Raw genomic sequence first — 19,658 nt, forward strand, 5'->3', positions numbered from 1 at the left:
CCTAATCTTATTTGTTCAATAGTCATTATTGTTTTTTTAAAAAAAATCTTAATAATGCCTTTGAGGGAATTGCTTTAAAAGCTAAAATGTATTTTACAATTACTGTAATGTAAGAGTTTTATTTATGACCTCAGTAGTAGAACTGGAGAAGAGAGATATGGGTAAACTTCGTAACAGGCATTCAGCTTCAACACTCCACAAGTCAGTATGTGTTTAGATTTAGTTATATTGTCATAAAGGTTAGATGCTCAGACGGTTTGGCCCATGATTCTCATACCCAGCTATGGGGTATCCAACATCTGTTGGTAATCCACTAATGAGAGATCCAAGCCTTAGGTTTCTGGCCACTGATTTATATGCAAACTATCCCTTTTAGACTCTGCTGTGGCATCAATGAAAAGCATTTATCATCCAAACGGCAATGATTCTTAGTTTTCCTACTTATCTGGAGCTTGTAAGCGTTTATTTATTGTTATGGGATAAAAAAACAACAATTGCCAAGACTATAAGTGTTCTGTAGAAGGAGAGAAGAGTACCAAAACTCTGTCATACATGTAAAAATGTACCATATGATTCTTTAAGTTAATGTTATCCTGCTACAGCTTTATGAAGGAAATCGGCATCAAATCAGGGTACTGGTTTTTGAGACAGTTGTGATATGTATTTGTTTGATTCTTAGATAGACGAAAGTTTTCCCAAAGCAAAACAAGAAACTGTGTTAGTGTGGATAAACTGAGTGTACTGAATATTGAGGAAAAATGTCAATGTTGATTTGACTTATTTCAAACCAATTCCTACAGACAAGTCTGAAGTCTGTAGTATCATTCCCCTCCTCCTTCAAAATAAACCACGTACACATACATGCCCTTGAACAGCTTGTCAGTCATGCAAAGGTCATAGGGAGAAGGAATTGCCAGTAAAGCTGCACCACCAGTGAGGCTGAACCACAGCAGTCCAGATTGTTAGCCAACCAGAGACACATGTAGCCTCTCAGAAGGTTTCAGATGCTTGGGGTTTGCTTCAAGATGGATCCATCTGGGGCCAGTGCTGTGGTGTAGTAGGTTAAGCCGCTGCCTGCAGTGCCGGGATCCCATATGGGTGCCGGTTCAAGTCCCAGCTGCTCCACTTCCAATCCAGCTCTCTGCTATGGCCTGGGAAAGCAGTAGAAGATGGCCCAAGTCCTTGGGCCCCTGCACAAGCGTGGGAGCCCCAGAAGAAGCTCCTGGCTCCTAGCTTTGGACTGGTGCAGCCCCAGCCGTTGCGGCCAGTTGGGGAGTGAACCAGCAAGTGGAAGACCTTTCTCTGCCTCTCCTTCTCTCTCTGTATAACTCTGACTTACAAATAAATAAATAAATCTTTAAATTGCACACTGTTTAAAAAAAGATGACTCCAGATGAAACACGACTTTAACTTTCTGAAGAAATAAATCTCTGTCATAAATATATGCAATAATAATAACTTTCAAAAGCCTTCATGCTAAAAAAGTGTGAGTTTATGTAAATGGTTCTTACGTTGGATTATTTATTCAAAGATAAAACACAACCTAACTCAACAGGACTCTGTGCCTGAAGATGTGACACGGAGCCAGTCCACAGCTCTTGCTCTCCAGAACTGGGTGTGCTTTCGCGTGGAACATCTTGTAGCTGGTTGTTGAATGGATAATGATTTGCCTCCAAATGGCCTCACCTTTCAAACCGTATAGTTCCAACTTGGAGATCTAGATGAGAATATAAATGGAAGCATCTTTTTACTTCCTTTTTGGATACTCATTATATTTTCATTATTAAATGTTTTATAAGTAATTTTAGTTAATAAGAAATTTTAAAAGATTTTATTATTGAAGTCTCACTTTAACTTGGAAAGCCCTCCGACATGCAGTGTCTCATTACATCCCTGCGCCATACATAGAAAAGGAAATTGTATTTTAAAATCAACTGCGTCATAACTCTGTTCTCAGTTTTCTGTCCTATAAAATAGATTTTTTTATTTTTTAAAGAATTGTTTTATTTATTTGAAAGTCAGAGTTACACAGAGAGAGAAGGAGACGCAGAGAGAGGTCTTCCATTCCACTGGTTCACTTCCCAAATAACTGCAACGACCCGAGCTGTTTGCTGATCCGAAGCCAGGAGCCAGGAGCTTCTTCTGGGGCTCCCACGCTTGTGCAGGGGCCCAAGGACTTGGGCCATCTTCTACTGCTTTCCCAGGCCATAGCAGAGAGCTGGATTGGAAGTGGAGCAGCTGGGACTTGAACTGGCACCCATATAGGATGCCGACACTGCCTTAAAATGGATTTTTAAAAGATTTATTTGTGTGTGAGGGAAAGTTACAGAAGGAGAGGGAGAGACAGAAAAAGAGGTCTTCCATATGCTGGTTTACTCCCCAAATAGCCTCAATGGCTGGAGCTGGGCCAATCCAAAACCAGGAGCCTGGAGTTTCTTCTGAGTCCTCTGTGCAGGTGCAAGGGCACAAGCACTTGGGTCATCTTCTACTGCTTTATGAGGCCATAAGCAGGAAACTGGATCAGAAGAGAGGCAGGTGGAACATGAACTGGTGCCCATATGGGATGCAGGTGTCATGGCGGAGGCTTAGCATACTACACCACAGTGCCAGCCCCTATAAAATGGATTTAACATTAACATCTCTACAGGGATTTGTGAAATTTAGAAGTTCATATAAATAATTGGAATTCCTAACAAATGTTATACATTTAAGTTTACATCCCCTTGCTCATTATTCTTGATACTCTATCCATAATTGATTGTTATTGTTTCATTAGGATAAATCTCTTCTCCACTTTTAAAGTCTCTAATTTTTTTAATCATAGAAATTGTCACGTATACTTCCTTTGTATCTCTCCTTGATTCCTTCAGTATGGTACTTGTTCAAGTGGTGTGATTTACTCCAAATAAATTCGTGTTGAGTTTTAGTTGATATCTACAGTATGTGTCCTTTTAAAGACCCAGGTAATTGGACAGAAAAGCATATTTTCACATTACTTTATATATCTCATAAGGTTTTGTGGAGATCTAATGTGATTTTGTGTATCAACATGCTTTGAAATAGTCACTTGAATGTTTCCACTACCATAGTTTCCACATTTTAAACAAAAATCCATTCAGTAACAGTCTAATTTGTAGCTGATCTTTCACTTGCATAATATCACACCCTACCTTACTGTAAATTGTGTGTGATGAACTCACGTATTCAGCATTCCCAGTTTTGAGCTTTGTATACAACATTATGACTAACATTTAATGCATTTATTAAAATCTATGGACTTTTTCCTATGAGGTCAGAAAAGATACGATTCAACAAAATAGGAGTTAAAATGGCACTAATCCCAGTGACCCTTTGCTTTTGAGAATGAAGCACCAGAGGTACTGTTTACAGTAGGTTGAGCTCCATGGTTCTCCTATTTAAAGCTTCAGGTTAGAAGGATTAATTGCTGATGGCGCAGACGGAATGGGCAGTTGGGGTTCAAGGAGTTTGTTTCCTTGCACTTACGTGTTTGTCTTCATGCCCTTTCTTTCTCCTTCTCACATTAAACACCTATCTCTGTTTCAGAAAACCTGCCATGTTTTCCACATACTCTCTCATCACTTTCCTCTTTGTACCTCCCATCGGCAGACCATCCAGGCTAGTCCAGTTCATTCTGTTCTCTCACAGAACTCCTCTACCCCTTCTCTCTAAGTAGGTGACTTTGGAGATGACTTTTGGAAGATCTGGAACATTTTAATCTTACTTGGGTGCCTTCCTCCAGCTTCTCTCATTTCTTTTTAGAACAATTTCATGTGAGAAACACAGGAAAAGGAAATATTTAGGTATACCTTTTAAGCCTTGATGCTGTGTTTTAGACCAGTGTGATGCTGTAGAATAGTGAAGTAAGAACCATGCTAGAGTAGGCTGTTGCTGATGAAAAAATAAATATCAGCCACAGATTTTTCCCTAGAAGAAACTGTCTTCACTTGCTGTAGCAGCAGCAATTTTGGTTGAATAAGTATAGGTGACACTTAGCTGGTTATGACAGAAAGAAAAAAATATGGTATAAGAAACATTGAAGTTTGAAATTATTAAAACTGGAAATATTTAGGAGGTGAATTTTACAAAGTGGGAGACCACTGACTGCTGTTTGGAAACTTTACCTTAGCATATTATACAAACAATGAAACCAGGATATTGGAGAAAAAGTGGTAGAACTATCAGAATGGTGGAGATGTTATGAATAACATATTTTATATATTTATTTATATGTACAGAGAGATATGAGTATGTAACTTGGAAATTACTAGTTGTCAGTGTACAGTTCTGTGCCATTAAATATATATGCATGGTTGTTCCGACATCACTACCATCCATTTCCAGAAAATTTCACCATACCCAATTGAAGCTCAGAACCCTTTCAGGAATGGGGGTCCTTTTCTGTCCCTAGCTATTTAGATATTTATAACATTATTCTCGGGCCATACAAAATTATCAACTTAAAAATTAGCCTGCTATAGATGGAATTTCGAGTCCCATCTGCTATTGCCTTGGCAGACCAGACGAAATGATTTTGCAGGCATTACACAGTCTTCTCACTGGACATTCCTCATCGCTGTGTAACTCTTCATTCTTATTCCACCAGCCCCTGAAAACCGCCTTCTCTACATGTGGATTTGACTGCTCTTCATTTTCAATCTCTGTGTACCCTTCATTTAAAGGGAATCTCAAGTGGATAACATATAGTAGGATCCTGTTCTTTTGATCCATTCTACCCCTCTGTGGCTTTGAACTAGGGAGTCTATTTGTGTAGGATTTCCATGACCGAGTACCATGGACTGAGTAACCTGCAGAACAGAAGTGCATGTATGTCCTCAGTTCTGGAGACTGGAGGTGTGGATCAAGGTGTCGGCAGGCTTGGTGCTTGTTGAGGCCCCTCTCCCTGGCTTGCAGATGGCTGCCTTCTGCCTGTCTTCACGGTGTCTTCCCTCAGAGCATATCTGTGCCTTGATCTCCTCTTATTTGAAGGTCATCAGTGCCATTAGATTGGACTCCTTACCAGTGATTTCACCTTAACTGAAATGAATTAACCTCTTATAAGGCTCTATCCCTAAATACAGTCACACTCTGAGGTACTGGGCTTTGACACCAACGCATAAATTGGATTTTAGGGGGCCTAATTCTATTTGTAAGTCCTCTAACAGAGAGTTTAACCCATTTATGTGAGGACTTATAAGAGAGCATTTGCATTTATCACTTTGTTGTTTGTTTTCTGTAAGTCTTAGAGCCCCCACTTTATTTCCTTCAGTACTACCCTCCTCTGCCCAGTTGAAGTTTTGCATTTTCTCCTCTTCCCTTTTTGCATATTCTCTACATAAATTATGTGTGGTTATCATGTAGATTACATATAACATATCAAAATAGAGATGTTTTAAATTGAATTTAATAGTGTACAAAAATTTTAGGTAATACAGCTCTGTCCTTATACTTTATGCTACTGATGTCATAAATTGCATCTTAATGTATTGAATACCTATTACTATAGATTTATAATTATTTTATACTTTTGTCATTTAAATATTTTACAAAATGAAAAGTGAAGTTGTAAATCAAAATTTCTATAATACTATTTAAAAAATATTTTTCCAGGGCCGGCACTGTGGCATAGTAGGTAAAGCTGCCACCTAAGGCTCTGGTATCCTATATGGGTGCTGGTTCAAGTCCTGGCTGTTCCAGTTCTGATCCAGATCCCTACTGGATCTGGGAAGGGAGTGGAAGATGGCCCAAATACATGGGTTCCTGCACTCCTGTGGGATACCCAGATGAAGTTCCTGCTTTCAGCCTGGCTCTGTCATGGCTGTTGTGGCCACTTGTGAGTGAACCACCAGATGGAAGATCTTTGTTCCTCTGCCTCTGCCTCTGCTTCTCCCTAACTATTTCAAATAATTAAGGACGTCTTTACAGTGTTTTCCTTGTATTTGCCTTTACTGGGGACCTTTTACAAGTGGCATCAAGTTACTATCCATGTCATTTTGTTTCAACTTAAATCCTTTTAGCATTTCCTGTGAAGTAATAAGTCAGTCTCAATGAACTGCTCCGTTTTCTGTTTGTCTTAGATTTTCCCTTGTATTTTTTAGGGATGAGTATATAGGGTATAGAATTCTTGGTTGACAATTTTTTTTTCTTTCAGCACTTAGATTTTTCTTCCATTGCCTTTTAACCTGCAAGATTTCTGCTGAGAAATGTGGTGATAGGCTTATTGAGCACCCCTGTTTATGACAAGTCACTTTTTATATTCTATCTTCAAGATCCCCCCCTATATATTTCAACAGTTTTATCATAATGTGTCTTGTGTGGGTCTTTTTGGGCCCATTTACCTGGACTTTGTTAAACTTCTTTATATTGCATATCCTTGTCATTCTATGAATATGGACATTTTTTTATCACCACGTCTTCAAATCTGTTGTTTTAAATTGTCCAGTAATTTATCTCATTAAGTTTCATGCATGTGTTTCTTCACAGGTTATTCCTATAAATTTATTTTGCTCCTGTGAATAGGCCACATTTTCCTGCTTTTTATGTTTTATGATCTCTGTTTAAAAATCAAGCATTTATAAAAAAAAAAGCCATTCTCTGCAGACTCCAGTGGGCAATCTTCACTGATCTGTGGACCTCTGAGCCTTACAATCCCAAAGGAGGGGGGACTTACAGTTTCAGGAGGCCTTTCTGTATGTTCCTTGTCGGGGTTCGTATCTGTGCTTGTCCCGTCCCCCAGCTGCTTCTGAGGTCGGGCCTCCCCAGTTCCTGTGAGAAGGTGTCCCCGGGCGTGGGTCTGCCCGTGTTCCCTCACTCCTGGCTGCCGTGGCTCTGCTGCCCTCCTGCAGTGCACAGCAGCGTGGGCACTGCCTTCCTTGGGTGCCAGTGTCCCTCTCCTGAGATGGGAGTCAGGCAAGACAGCCCCAGACAGGCTAGGATGCTGCCATGCAGTTCATCTGTGCTTTTCTTTTCCTGCGGAAACAATGGGGATGGAGCCGTGTCCTCTCAGCTGCCCTGTGCCACACCAGGGGAGGTGTGAGTCACAGGATATTTAAAACAACATGGAATTTTCTACAGTTTTGAACGTGGCTTTTTCCACTAAGCATTTATTTGGTTGTTATATATCTTTAACTGGTGTCCAGAGATTCTGTAGTTATTTTATGTTCTCTGGAGTTATATTTTTGATGTTTCTGTGGGAGTTGAACTTATAGAGCTTTCTGTGCAATTATCTACTGATGTCACCACCCAGCTTGCTGGGTTCTGTTTAAATTATATTAAGAAAATTATTTAGGGAAAACATTTTTAAAGGTTTATTTATTTAAATATTTGGGGAAATATTTGGGGAGGCAGAGCTACAGAGAGAATGAGAGACAGAGAAAGGTATTCAGTCCTCTGGTCCATTCCCCAAATGGCGGGAATTAGGCAGATCCAAAGCTAGGAGCCAGGAGCTTCTTCCGGGTCTTTCACGTGGGTGCAGGGGCCCAAGCACTTGGGCCATCTTCTACTGCTTTCCCAGGACATAACAGGGAGCTGGATCAGAAGAGAAGCAGCTGGGACAGAAACAGGTACCCATATGTTATGCCAGACTAGCAGGCAGAAGCTTAGCCCACTTCACCACAGCACCAGCCCTGTGAAGAATATTTTTAAGTTCTATACTTTTATTATATCATTTATTGTATCAGCGAAGTATTTTTAGATATTATAAATGTTAACCAATTTGGCATAGTTAAGTAACTACTAAGAATGAAATCACTAATTATTTTCTGAGTTGATTTTGTGTTTAATGAAAGTTTATATACATATACTATTTCTCTCTAAGTCAGCAATTATAAGCACTAACTTTTTCTATAATAATTATTGCTTTAAGCCGGTACCACGGCTCACTAGGCTAATCCTCTGCCTTGTGGCGCCGGCACACCGGGTTCTAGTCCCGGTCTGGGTGCCGGATTCTGTCCCGGTTGCCCCTCTTCCAGGCCAGCTCTCTGCTGTGGCCAGGGAGTGCAGTGGAGGATGGCCCAAGTGCTTGGGCCCTGCACCCCATGGGAGACCAGGATAAGTACCTGGCTCCTGCCATCGGATCAGCGCGGTGCACTGGCCGCAGCGTGCTGGCCGCAGCGGCCATTGGAGGGTAAACCAGCGGCAAAGGAAGACCTTTCTCTCTGTCTCTCTCTCACTGTCCACTCTGCCTGTAAAAAAAAAAATAATAATAATAATAATTTATATATAATTAAACAAAATATATTAAGGGGTTGCTATCTACCCAGGCATATTTTCTTTATTTTATTGAGTTGTTTAAAATTCATCTGAGAATATGTGTATATGTACACATGCTTTTTAACTACACATCATAGAATATGCGAATGTGTTTAAATTTTAGTAAACATATGAGTCACCCAGCAGCATGTTCTGAGTTACTGTTGGTTCCTCAAGTGGCAACTCCTCTGCCTCCACAATGACTGGGTTTGTCTAGATTCTTGATCCAGCTCTTCTAGTCCGTTCATGCTGTTGCTGCATCTTTGGACTATAACGTGATGGTAACAGTAGCTCAGGATGGGCCCCCTGTGAGGTCTTAAGAATGTTTCCTTTGGACTTTCTTATCTCAGTAAGCATGAATAGCTAACAAGTCCTCTGTTGAGGAAATTTCTGGAAAGAAAGAGGGGGCATGTCTTGGTTGAATAACAGATTTTATAGGGTGGATATCAGAGTTGGAATCACACTATTTAGTAAGCAAGCAAGTCTTTTAGAAACTATTGTGTTATGGTGAAAATCCCAATAGGAATACTTTTTGTGGAATAGACTCAGGGAGTCTAAATCAACACATTTGTACAAAGAACCCACATCTTATTTAATTCAATTATATGTGCATTCAATGTTTAAAACATTATGTGTAATTGTACTTTAAGTATCTATTGTCTAGGTATTAGAAGATAATTATCCTCTCCACTGGTACCCTTGGGGAATGCATTGAGTCTTTCTTCTGGATCAGTTCAGGCATTCCTTGCATGGTGCTGACTTTCCATGGAGCTGTTAGCTGTGACCTAGCATACCAGTGAGCATAATAATCAAATAAGGTGGGGCTGGCCCCATGGCTCACTTGGTTAATCCTCTGCCTGCAGCGCCGGCGTCCCATATGGGTGCCGATTCTAGTCCCAGTTGCTCCTCTTCCAGTCCAGCTCTCTGCTGTGGCCTGGGAGTGCAGTGGAGGATGGCCTACGTGCTTGGACCTTGCACCTGCATGGGAGACCAGGAGGAGGCACCTGGCTCCTGGCTTTGGATCAGCACAGCACCGGCCGTAGTGACCATTTGGGGGGTGAACCAACGGAAGGAAGACCTTTTTCTCTGTCTCTCTCTCTCACTGTCTATAACTCTACCTGTCAAATACATTTTAACTTTTATTTAATGAATATAAATTTCCAAAAAAAAACAAGAGTGGGAATAAGAGAGGGAAGAGATGTGCAATTCGGGACATGCTCAAGCTGACTTACCTCAAATGGTAGAGTTAGAAACATACCAGGGGATTCCAATTCAATCCCATCGAGGTGGCATGTACTAATGCCATCTCACTAGTCCCAGTGATCAATTTCTGTTCACAATTGATCGTAATGATAGGTCTAAGAACCAAAGGGATCACAGAAACAAGAATAGTGTCTGCAAATACTAGCTGATAGAATCAAAAAGGGAGAGAATGATCCAACATGGGAAGTGAGATATACAGCAGACCCATAGAATGGCAGATGTCCTAAACAACACTCTGGACTCATAATCAGCCCTTAAGGCATGCAGATCCGGCTGAAATGCCCATGAGAGTATTTCAGGCATGGAAAGCCAAGACACTCTGGGGAAAAAAAAAAAAACAAAAAAAACCTAAATGAAAGGTCTCTGCGAGTGAGATCCCAGTGGAAAGAACGGGTCATCAAAAAAGGAGGTACCTTTCTCTGAAGGGAGGAGAGAACTTCCACTTTGACCATGGCCTTCCTAAATATGATCAGAGTCAGTGAACTCAGGGGGCTTCCATAGCCTTGGCAGCTCATGACAAGAGCCTAGGGTGATTACTGATGCCATAAACAAGAGTGTCAATTTGTTGAGTCAACAACAGGAGTCACTGTGCACTTACTCCTCATGTAGGATCTCTCTCCTTAGTGTCCTGTACATTGTGATTTAATGCAATAACTAGTACTCAAACAGTATTTTTCACTTTATGTTTCTGTGCAGGAGCAAACTGTTGAAATCTTTACTTAATGTATGCTAAACTGATCTTCTGTATATAAAGAGAAACGAAAATGAATCTTGATGTGAATGGAAGGGGAGAGGGAGTGGGAAAGGGGAGGGTTTCGGGTAGGAGGGACGTTATGGGGGGAAGCCATTGTAATCCATAAGCCGTACTTTGGAAATTTATATTCATTAAATAAAAGTTTGAAATAAAAAAAATATTGAGGAAAATTGAATCAAACAATAAGTTTATTTTGGTGCAAAAAATTAAACATCTATGTATATGAGGGGTCTTCAAAAGATTCATGGAAATGTGTATGATGAAAAACTATGAATGGATTCAAATTTTTGTGCAGCAAGATAAATATTTTATTTCCTTTTTCATGAAAAAAAAAACAAATACATTTTAAAAAACAAAACAAATAATCAGATAAGGTGTTTTTTAAATCAAATTTGGCCATCTTTAATAGACGAGAGAGTTCAAATCAAAGAATGTCGTAATTCTTGCTGTGGAAAAAACTTTTTGATTTTCAGGAAAAAGAATAAATAGTTATTTTCATGTGGTTAAGCTATCTTAATTCTTAATTACATTTTAAGGCATAATAATTAAAGCCCTGAACATGCCTACTTTATCTTCTAGCCACCTCCTCAACAGCTGCACAAAATTTAATGTAATGTTTCTCTTTACAGTGAGTCAAGGAGGTGTTGCAATGGTTTCTGACATGTGTCCAGACCCTGGGACTCCAGAAAATGGCAGAAGAGCGGGCTCTGACTTCAGGTAGGAGATAAAGCAATGGTCCCAAGTTATGTCATTTTATAGTTCTGTATAATTTCAGCTTCCATTTTCATTTAGCTTTTTTGTCCTTTAAAGTAGAGGTATGGCTCTTTGGAGTCTAGAACATGTCATGCTGACAAAGTCTGGATACTCCAGAGTTGATATCTTTTATTACATAATCCAATATTAAACCATTGCCTCTAATGGACATCATCAGACTTGGCATTAGGATTTTTGGTCCTGTTTTTATGTTGCTATTCCATATTTTAATGTGTTTAACATATAAAAAAGAGGGGAAAATTTATGGCCTCATGACTGATTGACTCAATAAACATTTAAAGTAATAAAATTTGGTAGCATTCAATGCTGTTTATTCAAAAAATGTTGGGAGTCATTTTCCTAGGATTATGATGAACCAAGGACTCTCTCCAGTTGCTATGTTAGTAATGCAGTGATGAGCACAGTAATGCTATTATTCTGGATTTTGAATTTCTTTTGATTAGTTCAAGAAACAATATTTGCCACCTTATAAGCTGGCTAGCAATACTATGAGTAAGCTGAAAACTCAGAATAAAGCAAAATTGTGTTTTTTCATCTTACTATCTAACCATTTTGAGAGAGAAACAAAGCAGACAAGTACAGAAAATTGAAAGAAGTAGAGATACCATTAGAGGTGGAAAAGCATTGTTCAGTGAAATCAGAGTGGTGGTGGTACTTGTTGAGATGATAGAAAAATCACAAAGCTGTCTGTAGCATGGCTCTAGACTTGATTGTGTTAGCCCATTTTCTGTGGCCAATAATGCAGCACCAAAGACTGGATGAGTTTTAAAGGTTATTTGGGCTCATGGTACTGGAAGCTTCTACTTGAGGGGCCACCTCTGGTAACAGCATTCTTGCTGGCAATGTCCCACGGTGGCATAGGACATCATGTGGCCGTAGACAAAGCCCTTGTGTCTGTGTGTCTTCTGGTCCCTTGTGAAGCCACCAGGACTAAATCAGAGCTGCTGCACTATAACCAGTTTATCTAATCCTAGTCACCTCACGGAATTCCCAAAGGTGAATTAGGTTTCCACCCTGGGGATGGATACTTTGTGTAGCAGGTAAATGTAGAGGACCTGGGTTTGAGTTTCCATTCTGCCTCTGACTCAGCTTCCTGCTAATGGGACAGGTGATGGCTCACATGACTGGGTCCTTCCCTCATACATGGGAGAACTGGGTTCCGTTTCTGCCTTCTGGATCCTAGCTTTGGCATTACCCAGGCCTGGCTGGTCTGGACGTTTGGAAAGCAAAGCAGCAGATGGAGGCTTCTTTCTCAGTCTCTTTCTCTCTCTGTCTCTCTTTCAATTATTTTGCCTTTCAAAGAAAAAATAAATAAATAAAATGTTTTAAAGTTTCCGGTCTCTTAATACTTCAGAATTGTGATTAAATTTCTACCCATGAAGCCATGAGAGACCACTTAAGGCATGTCCAAACCTCCGCATAGGTCAGTTTTATATCTCATTATGTGAAAAGAACAGAAATGTCAGTGTTCTGGAACAGAGAGCTAGAATGGGGATTGGCTAGACATCACAAATGTTGGCTAATGTGCTTCAAAGCTAGTGATTTAATGCGAGTTCCTTTGAGCAATGGCCTAGGATAGAGATTCTTATTCAGGTGGTTTTTCTTTCTCCTCCTCCTCCCTCCTCCCTGTTCCCTTCTTCCTCCTCTCTCCTCCCTCCTTCTCTTAGCAAAATAGAGAAAGCACAGAGGAACTGGGGTCAAAAGCTAAGAGGAAGTGTTTTTTGTTTGTTTTTAACAGGAGGTAAACTTGAGTGTGAACCCTGGAGGGTTTTGGAGCATGAATTGTACTTCCGAGGTAGCTCCACCTCTTGTATCTACTTTCCAGCCAATCACTGGCTTCCTTCACTTGGCACAGGGCAGTTCTCCGGAGAATTGGGTATGAATGTTGCATCAGCCATCCATGAGTGCCATGCACTGATGCACCAGCCAGTAGCAGGACCTGGGGCAGCCACAGCAGCCACTTGAGCCGAGCTGTGGTGAAGAATAGCAGTAGATACAGAATGATGCTGGTTCCCAGTGTCACACAGGATAGAAGCTATCTGAAGGCCTTCCAGAAGCTCATCTCCTAGAAAGGAAACCAAACAGGAAATTACATCGCCTTGTCAGAGCTCCGAGAAACTTCCAATCCCAACATTCCTCCCTTATCTCACACGTCATCTTCCAATCCCAACATTCCTCCCTTATCTCACACGTCATCTTCCATTCCCAACATTCCTCCCTATCTCACATGTCATCCCCTGTCCTAACCAGGAAAAATATTCTTCCTGCCTCTATCGCAAAGCACCTGCCACTAGAGTGGTCAGCCTTCAGTCATCGCCAGGTGCTTATGTGAGCATTTTCTACTACCCAAAGCTTGTCCGGGATGGAGAGCATGTCTTATTTATCTTTGCCTCCTCGGTGACCGTGATCCGCCTGCTGTAGAGGAATTCAACATGTATTTGTCACATGTACTTTGCATGTGAGGGAACAACACATGAAGTACTCAGGCATTCCTGAAATTCTTCTCCAGAATCCAGAAACATCCTTCGTCTGTTTTGTAGAGCTCTTTGCTAAAATAAAGAGAAACACACTACATCTGGCAATGCCAAGCTCCATCTTCAGATTAATCATGCAGTGAAGAGAGCCAGGGAAAAAGCTGAAGCTTCAGAGCTTATCAGGGATGGTACGGAGGTTCAGCACCAGTATTCCCTCAAGGGTGACACAGTGAGTGTGCTGATATTTATTCCACTTCATTTTCCTAAAAGCCTTATTTCTGAGGAAGAGGCTCAACTTCTGCACAAGCTTTAGCTCTAGAAGTTGTGTTGGTCTGGCTAGTTGAGGAAAGACAGATTGCAGGTGCACGTGGCACTCAACAAAGTGGTGTAGTGTTGCTCCCCCTCTTCGCGGAGGAACGACACAGGACCCTGCGCTGTTCTTTTGTCTGCTCGGCCCTTCCCGGGTTTGCTGCTGGTTCTTCCCGGGTTGGCTACTGTCCCTTCCACCTCCGTGGAAGGGCGGTTCCCCCTGCCACTTTCCCCACTTCCGCGGGGGAGCGGCACACCGCCGGCCGGCTCTCTCGGGGGCTGCTCAGGTGTTATCCAGATGTTCCCCTTAGATGTTCCTGGTGCATGTTGTCTCTCTCCTCCTTTATAGTCCTCTTCCACCAATCCCAACTCTGCTACCCACACGCCGAGTACGCTGCTCTCCTTCAATCAGGAGCAGGATCAGCTCCTGCAGGTTATTGGTCGAACTGGAGGCAGCTGCGTAGAAGTTGTTTGGTCTCTTTCTCTCAGCGCCATATTGTGGGAGAGCAGATGCATAGAATAAGTCTTAATTCCAGTAACTTAGTCTAGTCCGAGTTGCTCCCCACAGTGTAGGACTCGGCACATGCAGGGCTCGCAATCTTTACTGGTAGTTTCTTGGGGAAATCTTTCTATTATTTACATGTCAAATAATATAACTCTAGAAATATTTGAAGGATTAAGTTTTCTATTGAATACATGTGTTATTTCTTCATGTGTAGTTTTTGTATATGCGTGCATGTGTTGACACTACTACCTACGTGGTGGTGAGTTCATTTTAGTAGATTTTTGCATATTACATGGGGCTTTCTCCCTGGATGATCCTGCCATTTGCATTTGCCTGAATCTGAGCCCCTTTTATATCTTTTTAATCTGAATTTTCTTTTTTCCTTTTCCTTGCTTGTAGGTACTGACTGGAGCCTACATTGCAGAGTTAGATAGAAATAGTAAGACCCTCTTACCTTATTCCTGGGTTTACTCGAAAGAATTTTGGTTTTCACCGTAAGTGTGGCATCGGTGGTAGAGCTTTCACAGACACTCTCTGTGGACTAATGAAATACCCTTTTCTCTTTAACATTCTAGAAGTTTTTTTTTTTTTTTTTTTTTTTTTGTCAGAAGTGGATGCAAGATTTTGTCAAAAAATTTTCTGTATCATTTGAGATGATCTTTTATTAGTTGCTAATATGATTAATTATTTGTTAATTTTTTATTTTAAACCAGTTTGCATTGAGGTATAAAAATAATTTGGTCATAATGCATTATCCTTTTTGCCAAATACCATGTATTTGGCTGAAATTTTGTCTAGTATTTTTTTACATGTGTATTCATGAATGATGTTGGTATATAGTCTTTTCTTATAATGATGAGTTTTGCCACAAGAACCGTAATGGTCTCATAAACATGAATTGAGATGTGTTCTGGCCTCTGGAATTTCTTTTCCAGTTTGTGCATAATTGTAACATTTGCTTCTTAAGTGTTTGGAAGAGCTCACCTGTGAAGCCATCTGGAATTGGAATTTTCTCACGAGGTTTTCCAACTACAAATTCAATTTCTTTTCTATTCCTAGGCTATTTCTATATTCTTTTCTATTCCTAGGTTAGCTATTTCTATTTCAGCAAGCTTTGATACAGTTTGCATATTTCAGGAAATACTGTTTTATCCAAGATGTCACATAGGCTTGCACAAAATTATCCATGATATTCCTTTATCAGTTTAAATTAGTAGTGGTGTCCCGGCTCAGGTTTCTGAGGTTTGTGATGTGTGTGTGTGTGTGTGTGTGTGTGCGTTCGACTGATCCATGGGACCTGTAATATGTCAGTGTCATTGGTTTCAAAAATAGAGTGAGGCCGGCGCTGTAGCTCAATAGGCTAATCCTCTGCCTTGTGGTGCCGGCACACTGGGTTCTAGTCCCGGTCGGGGCGCCAGATTCTGTCCCGGTTGCCCCTCTTCCAAGCCAGCCCTCTGCTGTGGCCAGGGAGTGCAGTGGAGGATGGCCCAAGTGTTTGGGCCCTGCACCCCATGGGAGACCAGGAAAAGCACCTGGCTCCTGGCTCCTGCCATCGGATCAGCGCGGTGCGCTGGCCGCAGCGCGCTGGCCACGGCGGCCATTGGAGGGTGAACCAACGGCAAAAAGGAAGACCTTTCTCTCTGTCTCACTGTCCACTCTGCCTGTCAAAAAAAAAAAAAAAAATAGAGTGAAACCAGAATAACACAAACATTTGGATTTAATGATTTCTCTTTTGTATTTAATCTCAGTGACTTTTACTCTGATTACTTTTTTATATTCTCCTTCTTCTGTTTACTGTGGACTTCATTTGTTACTCTTTTTCTAGTTTCTTAAGGCTAAAGCTGAGATTAATGATTTAAGACATTACTGCTATGCTATGAATTTGCTTCTAATAATTGTTTTGACTATATTTTATCATTCTTGATATGTTGTGTGTTCATTTTCATGCACCTCAAAAACACATTATTTTTCCCCTTCTGACTACTTCTTTTTTGTGCCATATTTTATTTAATGGGGTGCTATTTAGTTTCTAAATATCTGAGATTTTTCTGAAAATCTTCGTGGTCAGAAACCATACTTTATATGATGTAAAGCCTTTCAAATGTAATAATGATGGCTTTACCACAAAGAATATGCTCTATTTTGGTAACTATCCCATAGTTACTGTAAAAGAAAATATATTCTATTTTTTGGAGTGGCGGGCATGTTCCCTAATTGGCAGATTGATGATGTCATTCCAGACATTAATATACTTACTGGATTTCTGATCATTTGTTATATCTTTTATTGTTGCATACTTCAGTACATTCTTCTACTGAAATTGTGGATTTGACAATGTCTTATGTTGGACCTATCAGATTTTTCTTCATATGTGAGAGGATTTCAATATGTTTATAAAAAATGGAATTTAAAAGAAAGTTCATTTTAGTGCAGTCTATCATAATGTTTATCATAATGCACATTTTCCATAAACTTTTTTACAATTATGTTTTAAAACTTTGTTATGAGGTCCATAAATGTTAGAAATTGCTAAGCCATTGCCGTAATGAATTCATATCATTGATGTTGTGAAATGGCCCTCTTTATCCTTGGTTATAACTTAACCTTATTTAACCTTAAAATCAATTTTAACTGATATTAGCATGACCACTTTAGCATTCTTTTTACTATTATTAGGATAGCAAGACTATATATGGATCCCTGCAACTACTTCAGTGTTCAAGCTATTGCATGTTATTGTTTTAATTAATTATAGTTTTAAAATCCTATAATCTTTCTTTTTAGCACTGTTTTCCTATATCCAATAAGTTTTTATATATCAGATTTGATAGGTTGTGTTGTTATCTTCATTTGGTTCTCAGGATTTTTTTATTTCCCTTTGATTTCCCCTATAGCTTGTTCATTCATGAGCAATTGTTCAGTCTCAATGTATTGGCATATGACCTAGAGTTTATTATGCTAATTTCCAGCTTCATTGCATTGTGGTCAGCGAAGAAACATGGTTTAATTTGAAGAGTTATTTTATGTCTGAGTATATGGTCTATCCTGGAGAAAGTTCCATGTACTGATGAAAAGAATGTGTATTCTGCAGCTGCAGATAAAATGTATATAAAGAGAATTGAAAATGAATCTTGATGTGAATGGAAGGGGAGAGGGAGTGGGAAAGGGGAGGGTTGCAGGTGGGAGGGACATTATGGGGCGGAAGCCATTGTAATCCATAAGCTATACTTCGGAAATTTATATTCATTAAATACAAGTTTGAAAAAAAATAAAAGAAAATGTTCTGTAGATATCAATTAGAACCATTTGGTTCATAGTGTCGATCGGCTCTGTTGTTTTTTGTTGATTTTTTTTGTCTTATTGTTCTGTCCATTGATGAAACTAGGATATTGAAGGCTCCTGTTATTGTGTTGGATGGAGCCTATGTCTCCCCTTAGATCTATTAACATTTGTTTTAAATAGCTGGGTCTCCTAGCCTTTGGATGATATACATTTACTATTGTCCCATCTTCCTGTTGAATTCATCCCTTAGTCACTATATAGTGCCTTTCTTTGCCTCTTTTAACAGTTTTGCCTCAAAGTCTGTTTTCCTGATACTAAGAAAGCTACTCCTGCTTGGTTTTGCTTTCTGTTAGCATGGAAAATCTTTTTACACCCATTTAATTTAATTCTGTGTGTATCTTTTTGTTGGTGAGGTGTGTTTTTATAGGCAGCAAATAGATGGATCTTGTTTTTTAATACATTAAGACATTCTGTGTCTTTTAATTGGAGAGCTTAGTGCATTTACATTCAAGATTATTCTGGTAAATAATGACTTGGTCCTGCATTTTTCCAAAACTGTTCTGTTGTTTGTTTTGGATTTCCTTTGTACTTGGATGTTTTCTGCCTTTGTGTTTGTTTATGATCCTGAATATCTATCTCTGTTTCTGTGTGTGTTGGAGGTATTTATTTATTTATTTATTTATTTTTAACTTTTATTTAATGAATATAAATTTCCAAAGTACAGAATATGGATTACAATGGCTTCCCCCCCATAACGTCCCTCCCACCCGCAACCCTCCCCTTATCCACTCCCTCTCCCCTTCCATTCACATCAAGATTCATTTTCGATTCTCTTTATATACAGAAGATCAGTTGGAGGTATTTATTTCACCTTCATTCATAAATGAGAGCTTCAATGGCTACAGTATTCTGGGTTGACAGGTTTTTTGTTTTATTTTCTTTCAGGACTTGGACTATGTCTCTCCATTTCCTCCTAGCCTGTGGGGTTTCTGATGAGAATTTGACTGTCAATCTAGTTGGAGTTCCTTTAAAGGGAAACTGGCACTTTTCTCTTGCACAGTTTAGGGTCTTTTCTTTATGTTTTACTTGGAAAGTTTGATTCTAATGTGTCATGGTGAAGATCTTTTCTCATCTATATTAGGGACTCTATGCACTTCCTGTACTTGGATGTCCATATCTTTCTCCAAAATAGGGAAATTTTCTGTTATTTCTTTGAATAATTCTTCTAAGCCATTCTGTTTTCCCATTTCCTCAGGAACTTCTAAGGCACATACATGTATTTGGTCATTTGATGGTTTCCTATAGATTATGAATACTAATTTCAATTTTTCTGATCTTTTTCTCCTGACAGATACTTTTGAAGGTTTGTCTTCTAGCTCAGATATCAAATATTCTTTTTTCTGTCTCACCAAGTATGTTTTTCAGGCTTTCCAGTGTACTTTTTATATGACATGAATTCTTCATTTCTAATATTTCATTTTGTTGTTAAATATCTCTATCTCCCTGTATAATTCCACATACATGCCATGTACAGATTTCTTTAATTCATGTCATGGCTTCCTTGTGTTTTTGGGTGATCTCACAATCATTATTTTAAATTACTTTTCAGGCATTTTGTAAATTTCCTCATCATATAGTTGAAAAGGAATGAGTATTTCAATAACCTATTCAAATAGTTGGATATATTATTCCTTGACACTCTAACAAAAATTGACAAATTATATCTTCTTAAATGATTGTTTCAATGTGGAATATGAAAGCATTGAAATAAACATTTTGTGTCTCTTAAATTAAAATCCATTGGTCTAGTTTCTTTCTTAATCCTGTATATGTATGTGACTTTCTGCTATCTTACAATGACCATTTTTCAAATAATGATTCCTTGAGTTACAGAAGTTTTTCCAAATGTTGATATGTATGCAATCCAAAAATCATATTTGTCAAATTTTTCCAAGTATGTCATTAGAAAAAATATTCAAGCACAGGGAAACTGTAAAGTTCATAGTGACAGATATGATTCTCAAAAATT

At 39.4% G+C, this 19,658-nt stretch overlaps 1 protein-coding gene across 2 annotated transcripts in view; it reads left to right on the forward strand.

Moving 5' to 3' along the window:
• Nucleotides 1–19,658, forward strand: part of CSMD1 (CUB and Sushi multiple domains 1) — a 2,062,046-nt gene that overhangs the window by 1,429,660 nt on the left and 612,728 nt on the right. For both annotated transcript variants that reach the window (XM_070047233.2, XM_070047234.2), the window contains exon 8: nt 10,915–11,002. In XM_070047233.2, coding sequence (XP_069903334.2) covers nt 10,915–11,002 — 88 coding nt within the window. The remainder of the gene's footprint in view (nt 1–10,914; nt 11,003–19,658) is intronic.

This window comes from Oryctolagus cuniculus, chromosome 8 (genome assembly GCF_051225735.1).
Source record: "Oryctolagus cuniculus isolate XC-2025 breed Fujian yellow rabbit chromosome 8, ASM5122573v1, whole genome shotgun sequence".
Lineage (NCBI taxonomy): Eukaryota > Metazoa > Chordata > Mammalia > Lagomorpha > Leporidae > Oryctolagus > Oryctolagus cuniculus.